This window comes from Cydia splendana, chromosome 9 (genome assembly GCF_910591565.1).
Source record: "Cydia splendana chromosome 9, ilCydSple1.2, whole genome shotgun sequence".
Classification (NCBI taxonomy): Eukaryota; Metazoa; Arthropoda; class Insecta; order Lepidoptera; family Tortricidae; genus Cydia; species Cydia splendana.
Window position 1 is genome coordinate 13,497,643 of NC_085968.1, and position 16,144 is coordinate 13,513,786.

Genomic DNA, 16,144 nt, shown 5'->3' on the forward strand with positions numbered 1-16,144 from the left:
TGCAGTAGTTGTTGGTGGGCTTTTTTCATAGTCCAGCATTCTGCTCCGTATGTTAAGGCTGGTCGCACTACTGTCTTATATACTTTTGCCTTGGTCTTAACGGGCATTTTGGGGTCGCACAGAACACCAGTTAGTAACCGCCATTTGAGCCAAGCAGTATTTATTCGATGATTGACATGTTTATCAACATTAGCATCCCGGATTTGCTTAATAGCGCGATGTCGTCCGCATAGAGCATGCACCACGGGGTAGGTTCCTGTACGTCACGTGTTATTTATTTTTTATTTATTTATTTAGAAATTTAATTCAGGCAACAAGGCCCATATTACAAATACCTTACAGACTAACATACATATGTATTTTATAAACTTAAAACTAAACACTATTTAGTCGACAAAACGGCGTGGCTCCGTTGCATCGGCTGCTCTTGTGTCGGATTCGGCAGTTTGCCCCGGAACCTCCGAAACACGACACCTTTCGGCCAGAAGTCGACGCACTCGATGGTTCCCTGCAGCCATGCATAGGTTATATAGTCCATGCATAGGTTAAATAGGAGGAGGCTCAGTGCTGAGCCCTGGTGCATTCCCACTTTAACCGGAAACGATCCACTTATCCCTGCGGGACTTATAACACAAGTTGTGGTATTGCTGTACATATCCTGGACTATCAGCACGTATCGTTCTGGAATCGCGTGTGCTCTCAAGGACTGCCAGACAAGCTTCCGAGGTACTCGATCGAAGGCCTTCTCTAGGTCGATAAAGAATAGATGTAGGTTCTCTTTATTTTTTTTATTTTCTCTTCTCTCTATTTGCGCGATGTTTTTCCATAAGGATTCGGATGGTCTGGATTGCGTCGATTGTGGATTTGCCGGCTACGAAACCAAATTGATTTTCTGTTATACTACTGATATCTGTTATGCATCTGCCAATGATTCTTTCCCATACCTTGAGGGTGTGCGAAGTAAGCTTTATACCCCTATAGTTACCACATTGAGCTATATCTCCCTTGTTCTTAAATATGGTTCTATAATATACTGCTATTCTGGTTTCTTCCAGGGTTATAGCATCTATGGGTCCTTCGATTGGTGGTATATGGGGTATTGGCTCACTGAGAAATTCCTCATTCGTAAGTTGTTCATAGTACTCTTTCCACCTTTCTGTGATGTCTTTGTCCTCTGTTAGCAGGGTACCTTGGGCGTTCTTTATGTACTTGTTGCATTTGACATCTAGTGTCTGTCTATGTCGCTTACGGGCAGTTTTGTATATAGTGTTTGCGTTTTCTGCCTTTTCCAGCCTATCGTAGAAATGTTCGTTTGCTGCGGCTCGGGATTGTGCTTTTGAGTGGTGTATATGCGGCCCGGTCTTCATCAAGATCAAGTTTTAAAGGCGTTTCGTTTTGATTTTATAAGTTCCTTTACGTTATCATTCCACCAGGAAGGATCTTTGGCGTTACGTAATGCTCCTTTTGAGATACCGAGTATTTCTCTGGCCTTTTCTATACAGAATTTCTCAAAGTCCAGCCACATCAAGCCTGCTGATTTATCCGTCTTCATGTCTTCCTCTAGATAGCAGGATATTTGGTCGAGTAGCATGGGACCTTTCGGACCATGTATTTCTCTCCATTTAATGTGCTCCGTCTTGTCGGCACGTATTGTGCTTCATGTACAGGGAGGAGAGATTTGGCTTTGAGTTTTACGGCCGGTTGCCACCTGGCGCCAAGGTTGTACTTCTACCGGGAGAATTCTGGGCGCCGCCGTTGGCTCTTATCGAGCTCTTCCGCCGCCATCCCTTCTGCACGGCCCAACCTGATCGTGCAGCACTCCCACTGGCCTCTGTTTCGATTACCTCAAAGAAGCCCACTGGTAGGGGTTTGATTTCGGAGTAACCTTCTCCGGCCTGTTGGTCCGCGAGAGCTATTTTATTTCACCCTTACCCTCCAGGTGCCCGTTTGCTGGACTACCTGGCGAGCGTTCCCTTATCCGCCGCCTGGAGACGTGTTCTCTAGGGGCGAGGCTCCCCCGAGAATGAACTGAACTCTATTAAACAATTTACAAAAAAAAGGAACCGACTTCAAAAAGGATAAAATAAAATATTATCCTATTTAAGTATAATTATGCGTTAGTAACTGATATGTTTCAAGTCGGTGCCAAGCCAAATTTTACTAACTCCTTTCAAACAAAAAAAGAATTAATCAAATCGGACCACGGGGCTCGGAATAATCGATGAACATACCTACATAAAAAAATTACAACCGAATACAGAACCTCCTCCTTCTTGGAATTGAAGTCGGTTAAACTCTACATATCAACATTAGGTATGTTTGAGATTGAGAGCAATTATTTCCGGACATAATGACAGTATTTAAGATTTCTTTGAGACTTTGGCAACCTAAAAATTAGCCCGTGTCCACGTGGGACTACAATTTATCGAATAATGGGTGAAAGACACTCCAAATATGCGGTTAAAAATAAATTCAAGGTTGAATGCAAACGTAACTTAAGTGCAGTTGTGCAGGTTATGGACGAACACTGACTTAATATTAGAAATAGACACACAGAGCGGAACAAAAACGTCAACAAAACGTGGGTCAGAATGACACAAGCGCCAAATTTGCATTGATGATAAAAACGCTTACGTAAATTTTGGTTAAGATAAATGTTTTGTTCGGAAAAGAACTTACTGTCGTAAGCATTAAGTGTCAAATTTATAAACATTAGTACCAACACTGTTAAAACTTTAAGTCCGATGGCACTAAACGTAACGTCACCATTGTATTTACGTCAAACGAGAATAATGAACGAATGGAGGCCCTTTGGTTCATTTTAATAGGTATTACTGTACAGAAAAACCAAAGTAATAAATGAAACAAATTTAATTTGATCGGAAGTTCAAATAAAATTAATTCATTGTAACAACCCGTGTAAGTTATCATAAAACAAATTTATTTTTAATAAGTAGTATACGTGTTTAAATACTATTTTCCTTGAAATAAATTCAACTTATTAAATAACTGTGTATTTTAGATCTACATAAAACTCTTCGCACTTTCGTTCTTTGCATATTGTGCACGGGGACATTTAGGTCGCTACTGGTACTGATTGGTTATGGTCTTTATCAAAAAAATCCTGTGGTTGTCACTGTGTTCAGACAGTTTTAGCATTTACAGTTAGTCGATGTAAGCCCTTATTGGTCGTGTATATGGGGCTATTCATAAATTACGTCATCTATTTTTGACCCCCCCCCCGCCCTAAAATCATCCAAAAATCATGCTTCGAATGACCCTGTTTCCTCCTACGTCATGCTAGCATCATCCGATGTCCAGACACCCCCCCCCCCCCCCCCCCCCTAATTTGAAATGACGTAATTTATGAATAGCCCCTATGTCGGAAACAGGAAAATGGGCCGAACACACAAGTGCCGTTTTGCCTTGTTTAAAACTGCATCACCCCTATCTCTTGCTATAATAGCAGTCCTCTGCACGTCGCATAGGTTTTCTTGGAAATCTCGAATTTAAACATAATATTATATCTTATTCTTATATTATTATTATTATTTTATTTTTTTGTAAATGTAATATGGTTCCTGGAACCTGAAATAAATGATTTTTAGTTTTATTTTTATTTATTTATCTTACGAATTCCATATAAAAATAAAAAAGTATTGACCTCACATCGACTCATTAGATTTTTGTTCCTTCACGTCCCTTCTTTGGTACTAACAAAATAATTTATTCAAAACCATGAAATTACCACCAGATTACATAAATAATGTAATGCTATCCAAAGAACTAACCGAAAGAAAGACATTCCATGCTTTTTCCTTGTTTTATCATTGTTATTTTTGCATATTTTTACGACCATTTTACGACATTGTTGACAACTTCACATTTGAGCGGTCCATACAAGACTAAACGAAAAAGTAACGCGTGATCTGTTTTAACGTTACTTTTGCGGGGCCATTTTTGGCGGCTGATTGGGTATCCAGTTCTTATTCTATATCAATGTGGACGAAATTAAATAAACAGGTTTTAAAACTTTGGAGACATTATTGAGACTATATGGCGCTTATATAAAATTTGACAACTAAACAATTCAGTCCAAAATGTAGTATGTAGGTACTGCAATTTAAAATAAATGTATTAACGTTAAAGGCATTTCTTAGTATGCTTGAATATGCGATGTTTTAATGTCAGTTTGTTTACTACATTAGATCGTCTGCGAAGCCGTTGTATTGGCCGTAGCTGTTGCTCGACCTCAAGAGGGGCATGGTCATGGCCACGCGTAATCCTCGCAAAGCATCGTGCTGCATCAGACCCACGGACATGAGCAGCATGTTCCAGTTCACTATCAGCCTGCCACAAAACATCCAGCACCACGATGTGCCGAGTAGTAATAATTTCAAAACTAAACTTTATACACAATTACCTTCTGGAATGGAGCCCAGGATGCTGGCGGCGTTGCCCCTTTGCACCGCCAGACTTAATCGTTGGGTAAATAAGAATTTTTAAATGGTTTTATTTATGTTAGTCGCTGATGGCCCCAGTGCTACCGAGCGCCGCAAACTCGTATTATTTTGTTAGGAACGCATATTTGGGGCACTTTAAGAAGAGCCTAGTTCGCGACAGTCCGAATTCGACCCTTCAACGCGGGACGGGGATAGCGAATCGACGCAGGTAGCGTCCCATGCTGAAGGGCAGCTATGGATCCAAGACAGGCCTTCAGGTTTGTTTGCCGTCGTCGGTGGCAGAGAGGTCAGACGACTCCAAAGTCGCGCGTAAGGAGGTGGTGCAAAGTTCGCTGCGGATCAAGCCATTTAATGTGGCATGCCTGTAAAGTCAGCCTGCGCTCATTTGCCAGTGTAGGCCGTGCCATCCTAGTCCGTCCACAGGCTGGAAGCATAGACTACAGGTGTAGGGCTAGCATATCTTTAAGCCCAAACGGAGGCAAACAGGCTCTAAAGTAGAGCCAAGGTTTCGCAACGTACAGCCAATGTAAGGTAAATGAAGGTATTAACGCACCCCTTAAGGCAGTTTTAAATTCGACCATAGTTTTTAAGTATACAGGTAGCCCTCAAATTCACTTTTACATTTTTATATGCTAATATCATGTTTGTAAAAGGTAATTACTAAGTTGCCTATACATAAATAAAGGATTAAGATGTAAAAAATAATTTATAAAGTTACTGAGTCGATTGTTACTATTACCGACCCATAAAAATGGCTGTGAAGTTATTAACGATTTTTAAGCTGCTAATTCCGATCGTGTATAAGAGAAGGTATGTGCCCAGCAGTGAGACACATATACCTAGGCTGGTGTGGTGAAACAAAATAAAAATGCAAATATTTGCTTCTCTATATCATTCTATTTATTATTTAAAAAAATCTAAATAGTTTCAGTTCTTTGCTAAATTATTTTACTTTTAAGAAATAATCAACATGAATTTATTATGATCTCAATAAATAATAAATGAATTTCCAGACTTACTTTACTATTTATAATTGGGTTCACCTCTTATAATTTATAAATTGCAACTTCCTCTCCGAATCAAAAACTAAAGTTACTTAAAACATATATTCATCTTCAGATCTGCTATAAAAGATTCGACGTTTAACTAACAGTCTCTCTTGCAGAGTCTGAATTAAGTATAGTAATATCGATGATCGGTAATACCTTCTTATGGTTGCTATTACCGATTCCTAATGAGTCGGTGATAAAATATGTAACTATGAATACAAAATGTATTCCCGCCCCAAAAAAAATTATATTTTTTATTTAATTGACCTTGTGACAACAAAACACTTTGTGATTATGTGACTCATAAAATATAAGCACTAACACGCAGTTTTAAGTAATAAAAAATTATTAATGAATCTTTTTACTACACAACATCGGTTCTCCAAAAATATCATAACTTTGCGTAATTTTACAACGTTGAAAGAAGAAAACTAGATAATAACGTGTATGTCGGTAATAGATTTTTAAAAAGAATAATTATTTAGATTTAAACGGGTCAATTAAAATAATTGTTTTGTTGTGATATAATAATATAAAAGGAAGAAAAACTAAACCCTATGTTATGGTCATTACCGACTTACGGGTCGTTGATAGCTGCTACAACTAAAAGTAATGAAGCTATTACCGTCCAATTAAAATTTAATGTTTATTGGTTGTCAATGACTATTTTTAAATAAATTATTATACAAAATCAAAAATTTACAATAGAAAGAACACATTTAGTAATAAAAGGTAAATTACAGGAGTCAATTGTTAAAATAAATGTCTTAAACAGAAAAGTCACGTACTTACTTGAAGGTACAAGCGCCAGTATGACAAGACTTGCGTACACGCCTCCCGCGGCTTGATTGGCGTATTTTATCTTTTTTTCGGACTACCACTCAAACTAACGTAAATGCACCCGATACTCAAGGAACAAACGCTTGTGGAAGTTTACCTACCTACCTTTGAAATAGTTCAGGCAAACGAAAACATATCTAATTAGTTCAATAGGTCGGCAATACCTGCAGATTTTTGGTGGGGCGTTGATAGCTGCGTTTACCTTAATCTAATCTAATCTTTTTCTAAAACGGCTAATAAATAGCCTCGTCCGTACTTGGCCGTTATCACAGTTCCGAAACAGCAGTTAGTTGTGCATTTTTATATTTATGGCGTCACATTTGGGTTTAATATTAATATAACAAACACATTATCCCTTGTTCAGGATTGTAGAAGGACCAGGCAGAATAAAAAATTGTTTAAAAATAGAAATGTACTGTATTCTGCCACAACAAGTACATATTAAAAAATAGAAAAATCTGTTGCTTGTTACATGTTCAAAATTGCAATGTCACAGCGTTAGCTCGATCGAAAATTAAGACAGAGGTCGCCTTCGTCTCGCCGCAGTCCCCTCTAAAGCCTTGCGTTTCGTTCTAACATCCCTAATACACATTATACATTTGTATTTTATCTAAGCAAAATAGTTAAAAACAATTTCTTTCTGATAAATTAAAAATTCAATGTAAGTACAAACAAATGAAATAAAACTATTGCTACATCCCGACGTTATGAATTCAGTATACGCGACATAATCCGTTTCAATAGTTTTATTTCATGAGTAACTATCGCGGTAACCGAAGACCTCCGAAGACAATATTATACAAACAAATACTTTATACGTACCTACTTATAATCTATCAAAATCTTAAATTTAACTCGAGCATGACCAGTTATTCTCAGTCAACATCATATGAAGCTGTTAATGCAAATTGAAAATAATGATGAGGTTTTACGCGACTCCAACATTCAAATGAATTACACAATTTTTACAAAACACTCTACTTTAGGATATGATTGTGTTAATGACCAATTATGAATATTGAAATCGAATTGGTCTCAGTTAAATAAAAGAGCTGTTTTTTGGAGGAACAGTATCAGTATACAATTTGACTTCATTTCATCAGGACAACAAGAGAATATCATTGAAATGATATCAAAGGTTAGTAAAAACTATTTTAAAACAAACATATTAGAAAAAAAAAACATGTAGGTCAAATGACACTTTAATGATAGAGTTCAACTTGTACCGTTTGTGTTATAATAAGACAAACTTTTTGACAGGTAATATGTTTAGCTGCTGCAGTACTTGTGGTGGTAGCACAAAATGAGCACGAGCATAAAATTGCGCATTCCTCCCAGTACATAACGCGCCACGACGGCCCAGTGCTAAAAGCGTATATAAAAGAGCATAAGACCGAGCATAGCCATGAGCACAAACATGAGCATGGACAAGAGAATAGTCACGAGCATAAGCATGAGCACAGCCATGAGCACTGGCACGAGCTGAAACATGAAGATAATCATGAACACAAGCATGAACATGGACACGAGCACTGGCATGAGCAGAAACATGAGCATGGACATGAACATGGACACGAATATTGGCACGAGGAGAAACATGAGCACCACCATGAACACAAGCATGAGCATGAGCTCGAGCATTGGCATGAACACAAACATGGACACGGACATGAGCAAAGTCACGAGCACAAGCATGAGCACAAACACGAACCTGCCCATTCCTCGCAGCACATCTCCAAGCACGACGGGCATGCGGAGGTGGTCACCATCAAGGATCATCACGGGCACGAGAAGCATGTTGACTACTACGTAAGTATTTAGTAATAGTTATTTACGATACAAGTGCGGAAAAGAGGAAATTCGAAACAAGTGGCGATAAATTAAATCACGACCGAAGGGAGTGTTTTAAATCGACACGAGTTGCGAATTACCTATTCCCACGTGTATCGTACAACGTTTTACAGTACGTATGGCTATTTAAACTTTTGACATACGCACGAAAAGTGCTATTTTACGCACTAGTGCGGGAAAATAGGACCATATGTACTGTAATTTTTTTTATGTAGTTGGAGCTATACTAACCGTTATATTTAATGTGATTATTTATATTGTAGACGCATCCCAAGTACGAATTCAAGTACGAGGTGGAGGACAAGCACACGGGCGACCACAAGACGCAGCACGAGCACCGCGACGGCGACGTCGTCAAGGGCTTCTACAGCCTGCACGAGCCCGACGGCTCCGTCAGGGACGTGCACTACGAGAGCGACAAAAAGACTGGGTGAGACAAAGTTTTTCAAACGAATAGGTACTTTTTTACTTTCCCGTTTCTTAATTATTGATTGTTTTATTTTATTTTCTAGTTTCCATGCTGACATCAAACACAGCACCCACCACATTGTTCCTGAGCACCATCACCACCATTAAATAAATTCCTTTTGTTGAATGTTTTTTTAAGTATTGTTGTTAGATTGTTTTTATTCAGTTTTATGAGTGTTTTGTTATTGTTCATAATTTAGGATAAACGTAATAAACAAACTTATTACAAAACTCCTTTTCAATTTATTAGTCGTATCATCAATGCATTTTGCAAATAAATAAGATGAAAATAGATATTAAATAAATATGCCGAAAGCGAAACGTAATTGCATCATCTGTAGGTATATTATATTGTTGTTAAGTTGTTAGTTTGGTCGGTTATTTATGACCAATTAGTACCTAGTAAAATAAGTTTAGTGCTATGGGTAAAGGAATAATTAATATTGTTGAAAACATACTACAAAATATTATTTAAATCTGAGTTAACATACTACATTTCGCATCTAAATGATAATTTAAGAGGGCGACAGCATCTCTACACAAACGTAGTCCCCATTTTCCTCCTTGGATATTGACAATATGGAAACTAATTTTATATAACTTATTGTACCATAACCTTTATATTGTACCATAAGACTTTTTTCGAGTTTTTGATTTTTATACCGTCGTTACTTATTTAGATTTTTTAATTATTAGGTATAAGAATTAGAAGCGAAAAACAAAATCGATACAAGTTTTTAAAAGCTCCCAACTCGTAAAAAAAATACATATTTGAAAAAAGTCCGTGGCGTGAATTATCGTTTTGGCTAAAGGTTAGGTTAATAAGCAAGCACCTAAGGTAAATAGAAGGCATACATTTGGAAAAGTCAGGCTAAGCTATAGTGTAAATAACATTATTTGCGGTATTTGACGCCTGTCACTCACAACAGCAATACTACGTAAAATGTTTTGCACATCGAAATCACAAAGGAAAACAACTGCACTGCGAACGTTTACGTTCTACGTCTTTTTTTTTTTAATTTTAGGGTTGGCCGGACACCACCGTTATGAATCGGTAGTCGTCTAAGTAAATCGATATGAATTTTTCATTTTTCTTTTAATAAAAATAAGGAAAAGGTGGATAATTAACTGTAAATATGGATATATTTATCGTCACTTAACAGACAACAAATTTGACACAGAAATAACATAAATAAACTTTAAAATAGATCCCCAGTTAGTTTCAATTTTGACAATGGGTGCGACCTACTCGCTCGGTGTATTAAATACACCGACCAACCGGTAGCTTGCGGGAAAACCATATAATTCTAGCTTTATTTAAATCTCAAATAAAAATTCATTATACGTCACAATTCGATACCTCAGTCTACGTGCCATCCAATCGTAATCGCTTGCTGTGACAATCGATTTGCGTTAGCTACATCTCTATATACGTCAGTCATAATGTGTCAAATACCGCAAATAATGTTATTTACACTATAACTGCTGTGGGGCGAATTTGATAGCACAAAGTGTGCAAGTGTTATTTCAAACGTCATAATTTCAAAGAAGTTTGAAGTTTATATTAACACTTCCACACTCTATGCTAGCTTAGCCTGACTTAAGTAGGTATGTCGTTTGATGTGAAGCCCAAAATCAAACCCCTATCTAACAACGGTACTCAACTACTCACCTTTTCAAAGTTAATAAGTGGCATAAAACGTGTATAAATAAATAATATACCCATTATAAACATTAAAATTTAGATGTCAACAAGATACTATATAAATAAGATTAATTGGTGACTTCATAAAACTTTTTTTATGGAAAACAATAGATATTCCAATAAAAAGTTTCTCAAATGACTTTAAAATTTTCGGTTCTCAAGTCTTGGAGTAGTAGGTAAACAAGTAGGACGCGTGCGTTTTTGCCTGCAAGTGACATGCGACTGCGACGCGGGACAGTTCTAAGAATCTCTTCTGGCTAATCTTTTCAGAAAATAAGAAATGAAATTTTGACAACTACTTAGAAGCGAAAGACAAACTAATGTGGACAAAGTAAACCTATATAGAGCATTCACGTGTAGTGTACGTGAGATTTGCACCAGACCGCAAGTGATGATCGCTACGGCGGTGGATTGGAAACGAACCAGCTGCGAATGGGGAGCCTTCAAATTTGCATCTTGACATCAAAATGATATCAATGATGTCTTTTTGTTATCATTCGTCCGTACGTCTCGCTTGCGCCAATATATATACGGACAAGTAAGAGCGAAATGCACGCGCTAATCGAACGAGCGAGCGAAACGAAGCGAAGTTCTCGCATTCAACTTGGAACACACACTTGGCTAGAGGCACGTCTCGGCATTTCGGTGTTTTTAAACTGAACTATCAGAGGATAGATTGTTACGCGACAACTTAAGTTAATTTATTCCAATTTAAATTAAATCAGGTAAAAATTAAGTTGAGGGTATTATTATTCATTAAAATAAGAGCAGACCCGAACAAGCGGTATTGAAGCGACACCTTAGGTGTCAATACCGCAGTCAATTATGGATATTCCTAAATAAGTAAATAGGTACATATTTTATTTTTACCGCGGAAAACTCAATGAACTGAAAAGCTTTTTCTAAATAACAATAATTTTATTGAATAACTACACAACGCAATACTATTAAAAAAGATCATTTATATTACAAAAATATGTAACAGTATAACAACAGTTGAACGCATTTAGTGATGGTGATGGTGCTCGGGAACAATGTGGTGCGTGCTGTGCTTGACGTCAGCGTGAAAACTAAAACAAAAAAAAATTACTAGGTGAGAAAATGAAAAACATAAACCACACTTAAAAAATATGGGCTACATTAGAAAAAAAAAGACAGGCTCACCCAGTCTTTTTGTCACTATGGTAGTGCACGTCCCTGACGGAGCCGTCGGGCTCGTGCAGGCTGTAGAAGCCCTTGACGACGTCGCCGTCGCGGTGCTCGTGCTGCGTCTTGTGGTCGCCCGTGTGCTTGTCCTCCACCTCGTACTTAAACTCGTACTTGGGGCGTGTCTGTAATCAAAATTAAATAATATTGTTAAAAAGTTATTATCTCTTTATTTATTTTTCGTCTTAAGTTAGGGTTTTTATAATATGCATATAAAAGTAAAATATAAAAACACTTACAAAACGATAAAAAAAAAAACATATAAACACATTATAAAAAACCTAACCTAGGGTACCGCCAGCAGCGGGGCAAGGCCCAAGCTACCGGTGGTCAGGGCTGCAGAGAGAGGAACCGGCGGACTATCCGCGCCGTGTCCAAGATCACCGCCTTCTGCATCTGACCCTTGATCCAACCACCTAGCGAGAGTCTCTCAAGATGTTGGTCGAGACTCTTCGCTATTAGACCGTTCACTGAAACGACTATCGGGACAATGATCGTCGAATCAACATCCCACATGGCGGTTATCTCGTGAGCCAAGTCTAGGTACTTACTGGACTTGTCCTTCTCGGCCTTCACGAGATTCTCATCATGGGGGATGGTGATGTCAACGAGCACGGCCCGACGTTGCGATCGATCTATTATCACAATGTCAGGCTTATTGGCTACAATAGTCCTGTCTGTGATGATAGATCGATCCCAATAGAGCGTGGCATGACCATTCTCGAGAACAGGCGCAGGTAAGTACTTGTAGTACGGTACTTCGCGGTCCACAAGGCCATATAGAAGAGCAAGTTGCTGGTGAATAATTCTGGCTACGAGATTATGTCTGTGCAAGTACTCGCCGTTAGCAAGATGAGAACAACCGGAAATGATATGCCTGAGTGACTCTCCGGGACGGCGGCATGCCCGACAAATGTCGACCGTACCGTCCTTCAGGATATATTTCCGATAGTTGTTCGTCATCATCACTTCGTCCGCAATTGCACAGGCAAAACCCTCGGTTTCTCCGAAGAGGTCCCCGAATCGTAACCAGTTCACCGACGCGAGCAGGTCCACATCGGGTCCCGTGAGGGCCTTGTAGAACCGCCCGTGTAGCACCTTACTCTCCCATGCCGCCTTGCGATCCGCAGTACTTAGTACCACAGGTTTGCGCCAGTTCTCGTTTGCCAAGGAGAGCGGCGTGAGGTTCCTGTCTACTGCCACCACATCACGATGCATCCCACACTCGTTGTTAAGGAAATAATTCCTGCGATTGTACACCTCGCGGTTGTGGAGATCCTTGGCGTTTAGGAAGCCTCGGCCTCCACACTTCCGTGGGATGTACAATCTCATAACTGACGAGCGTGGGTGTAGCATGCGATGTGTGGTGAGCAGTGACCGGACCCTCCGATCCAGGGCGTCCAGCTCGGTCTGAGTCCACCTTAGTATGCCAAAGGAGTATGTGAGTAGGGGCATTACCCAGGCGTTGAAGGCGCGCACTTTGTTGCCTCCTGACAAAAGACTGTTAAGGACTTTTGTGAGGCGACTGAAAAAGCGCTCCTTCACCGACCGTCTAATACCCTCGTCCTCAATACCCAACGACTGTGACATACCAAGGTATTTATAGGTTTCTGATTCAGAGATAGATCTGAAAGACATTGTCTCAGAGAGTTGTAAATTTGTTGAATTTACAACCTTCCCCCGCTGTACATGCATAACCGCACATTTATCGACACCAAACTCCATGTGGATGGCACTACTGAAGACTTCCGTGGTTTTCAGTAGCTCCAACAAGTCTTGGCTATTTGGTGCAAATAATTTGAGGTCATCCATGTACAGAAGGTGAGAAATGACTACACCCTCTCTCCGAAGCCGGCAACCTAGTCCCAAATCCTTCAGCAGGGTGCTGAGGGGATTCAAAGCTAGGCAGAACCACAGGGGACTCAGACTGTCGCCCTGAAAGATTCCTCGCTTAATCCTTATAAAATCCTGCGGGCCAGGGCGGTCATCTCCGCCTCCTGGTTGACGAAGGACTGTGGTCCACTGTCTCATACACGCGCTTAGGAAGGCTCTCAAAGCTGCATCAACTTTATACAGCTCTAAGACCCTCCCCAACCATGAATGAGGCACCGAATCATAGGCCTTCTTGTAGTCAATCCAAGCGGCTGAGAGGGCCCCCTTGTGCCGCCGGATTTGTTGGCAAATGGTCATGTCTATGAGGAGGAGCTCTTTAGTACCACGGGACCCAACCCGACATCCATTTTGAGCGGAAGCCAGAATATTGTTTGCGATAATGTGCGCGTTGATTTTTGCTCTCAAAATGGATGTAAGGAGCTTGTAGAGTGTAGGCAAGCATGTAATGGGTCTGTAGTTCTTCGCTTCCGTGGTACTACCGGACTTATAGAGCAGAAAGGTGACACCAGTTGTTAAGGAAGGTGGGAGAGAACCAAGCTCGAGGGCTTGTTGAAATTGTGCTGCCAAGCGCGAGTGCGAGCATCGGAACCACTTTAGCCAGAAGTTGTGCAATCCATCCGGCCCAGGACTTTTCCAGTTCTGGGCCGTGCGGATGGCACAACTGACGTCATCGGGGCTGATGGTGACTGCCCCCATAGGTTCGATGGACTCGCACTCACGTTCGACAACACTCATCCAACCCCCCTCGGTGTGTCCGACAGGCACCGACCAGATGCTACGCCAGAAGTCGGTCATGGCAGTAACATCCGGCGGCTGCGTGTCGGGCGTACGAAGGTTGGTTTCCTCCCACTTTCGGTACACCTTCCTTTGGTCACTTTGAAAAAGGCGATTCTGCTGAAATCGATCCACACGCTCTCTGTAGCGGCGAATACGGTTTGCCCATGCATAGACTTTCTGCTTTAGAAAGTCGATGCGCTCTGTGACATTGGCCATGTAGTAAAAAGTTTATTATTAGATTACCTACTTACATTAGATTTTTTTTAATTTCACACTTACGTAGTAATCGACGTGTTTTTCGTGCCCATGATGATCCTTGATAGTAACTACCTCCGCGTGTCCATCGTGCTTAGAAATGTGCTGCGAGGAGTGCGCTGGTTCATGTTTGTGCTCGTGCTTGTGCTCATTTTTATGCTCATGGCTTTGCTCGTGTTCATGCTCATGTTTATGCTCGTGCTCATGGCTATCTTCGTGGCTATGCTCATGTTTCAGTTCATGCCAGTGCTTATGCTCATGGCTATGCTCATGCTTATGCTCATGGACTTGTTCATGCCAGTGCTTATGTCCGTGCTCTTCATGTTTCTGCTCGTGCCAGTGATCATGTCCATGTTCATGTTTATGGGCGTGTATCGTTACCTTTACAGCAGGGCCATCGTGGCGCGAGATATGTTGGGATGAATGCGCAATTTTATGCTCATGCCAGTGTTGTGCTGCTGCCACAGTAAAAATTGCAGCTATAAATATAACCTGTAAACAAAATAAAAAAATCGAACTGAAATTTTAACATAAACAAAAATAACAACAACAACAACATAAGATTATTATATCTTCATACATTTAAAAAAATAAACATTAAAATGAATTTAATTTAGAATACTTACCTTAGAAATCATTGCAAATGTGATAGATAATGTAGTAGTGTTAATTAATCCAAATCCAGTTGTGAACTGATATTGATTCGTAAAAAACTGTTCTTTTTATAATACCGTAAGCACTCAAACATAATGCCAAAATCGGAATGGTTGGTAACAATCGTTAGGCCTACACAAATATATGATTACATAGTCTTAAGCACAGTATGACATACTTCTTTTAATGCATATACGGAGGTACATTTACAACATAATATTTCATATCTTAGATTGTGTTAAGTTCATTTGATAAGGTATTGATGTAAATACAACAATTACCTACTTATAATTTTATAATTAATTTAATAAGCTTAGAATACTTTAAGTAGGCCTGCCTGCTAGTTTTATATACCTACCTAAATCATCATGGATGATTAAAATACATTATATTATATTATTTTATCAAAACAGCACCTGTATCACGTTTAACATTTTGTACTGCCTACTATACTACTAACTCGTGCAATCCATCTAATTTGAAACATAATAGATAATGGTTTCATTTCTTTAGGTACTTATAAGTAACTTCATCAAGGCATTAATGATTATGAAACAACATTTTATTTTATAAAAATATAAAGGGTTTTTGTGAGCTTATCGTATGTCTGTCTGTCCGACAGCCATACCAGCGGTTAATCTTACATCAGACAATACTAAAGAGACAAGGTGATCAGATTGTGTAGGGCTGTAGGCCGTCTCATTCTGTTATAATTAAGCAATATTTATTGATCCGATTTAGTTTTATGGCATTATTATTAAATTTATTTATTTTTACATTGCATTACCATACTGTATTCTAGGGATTAGTTGCCAAGCGGACCCCAAGCTCCCATGAGTTCCCGTGGCAAAAATGCCGGGACAACGCAAGGAAGTAAAGATGATAATTACCATACTGTAGTAAGGTCATCCCCATTAGGGCAATTTATGTAGGTACCTAAAGTTTACGAAAATGCACAATTTTGGTAAAACATTATTTTCATA

At 39.4% G+C, this 16,144-nt stretch overlaps 3 protein-coding genes across 3 annotated transcripts in view; 2 read left to right on the plus strand and 1 right to left on the minus strand.

Moving 5' to 3' along the window:
* The window catches only part of LOC134793677 (histidine-rich glycoprotein-like), a 46,838-nt gene that overhangs the window by 21,852 nt on the left and 8,842 nt on the right, over window positions 1-16,144 (plus strand). The gene's annotated exons all lie outside the window — the stretch shown is intronic.
* Window positions 4,270-8,789, plus strand: LOC134793889 (histidine-rich glycoprotein-like). The gene is made up of 4 exons (XM_063765602.1): window positions 4,270-4,488; window positions 7,613-8,161; window positions 8,467-8,633; window positions 8,716-8,789. Exons 1-4 carry the CDS (start codon window positions 4,270-4,272, stop codon window positions 8,777-8,779), a joined length of 999 nt encoding a protein of 332 aa, XP_063621672.1. The 3' UTR covers window positions 8,780-8,789.
* Window positions 11,537-15,145, minus strand: LOC134793890 (histidine-rich glycoprotein-like). The gene is made up of 3 exons (XM_063765604.1): window positions 15,134-15,145; window positions 14,532-14,999; window positions 11,537-11,707 (listed from the first exon to the last, which is right to left on the minus strand). The coding sequence occupies exons 1-3, from the start codon at window positions 15,143-15,145 to the stop codon at window positions 11,537-11,539; spliced, it is 651 nt and encodes a 216-aa protein (XP_063621674.1).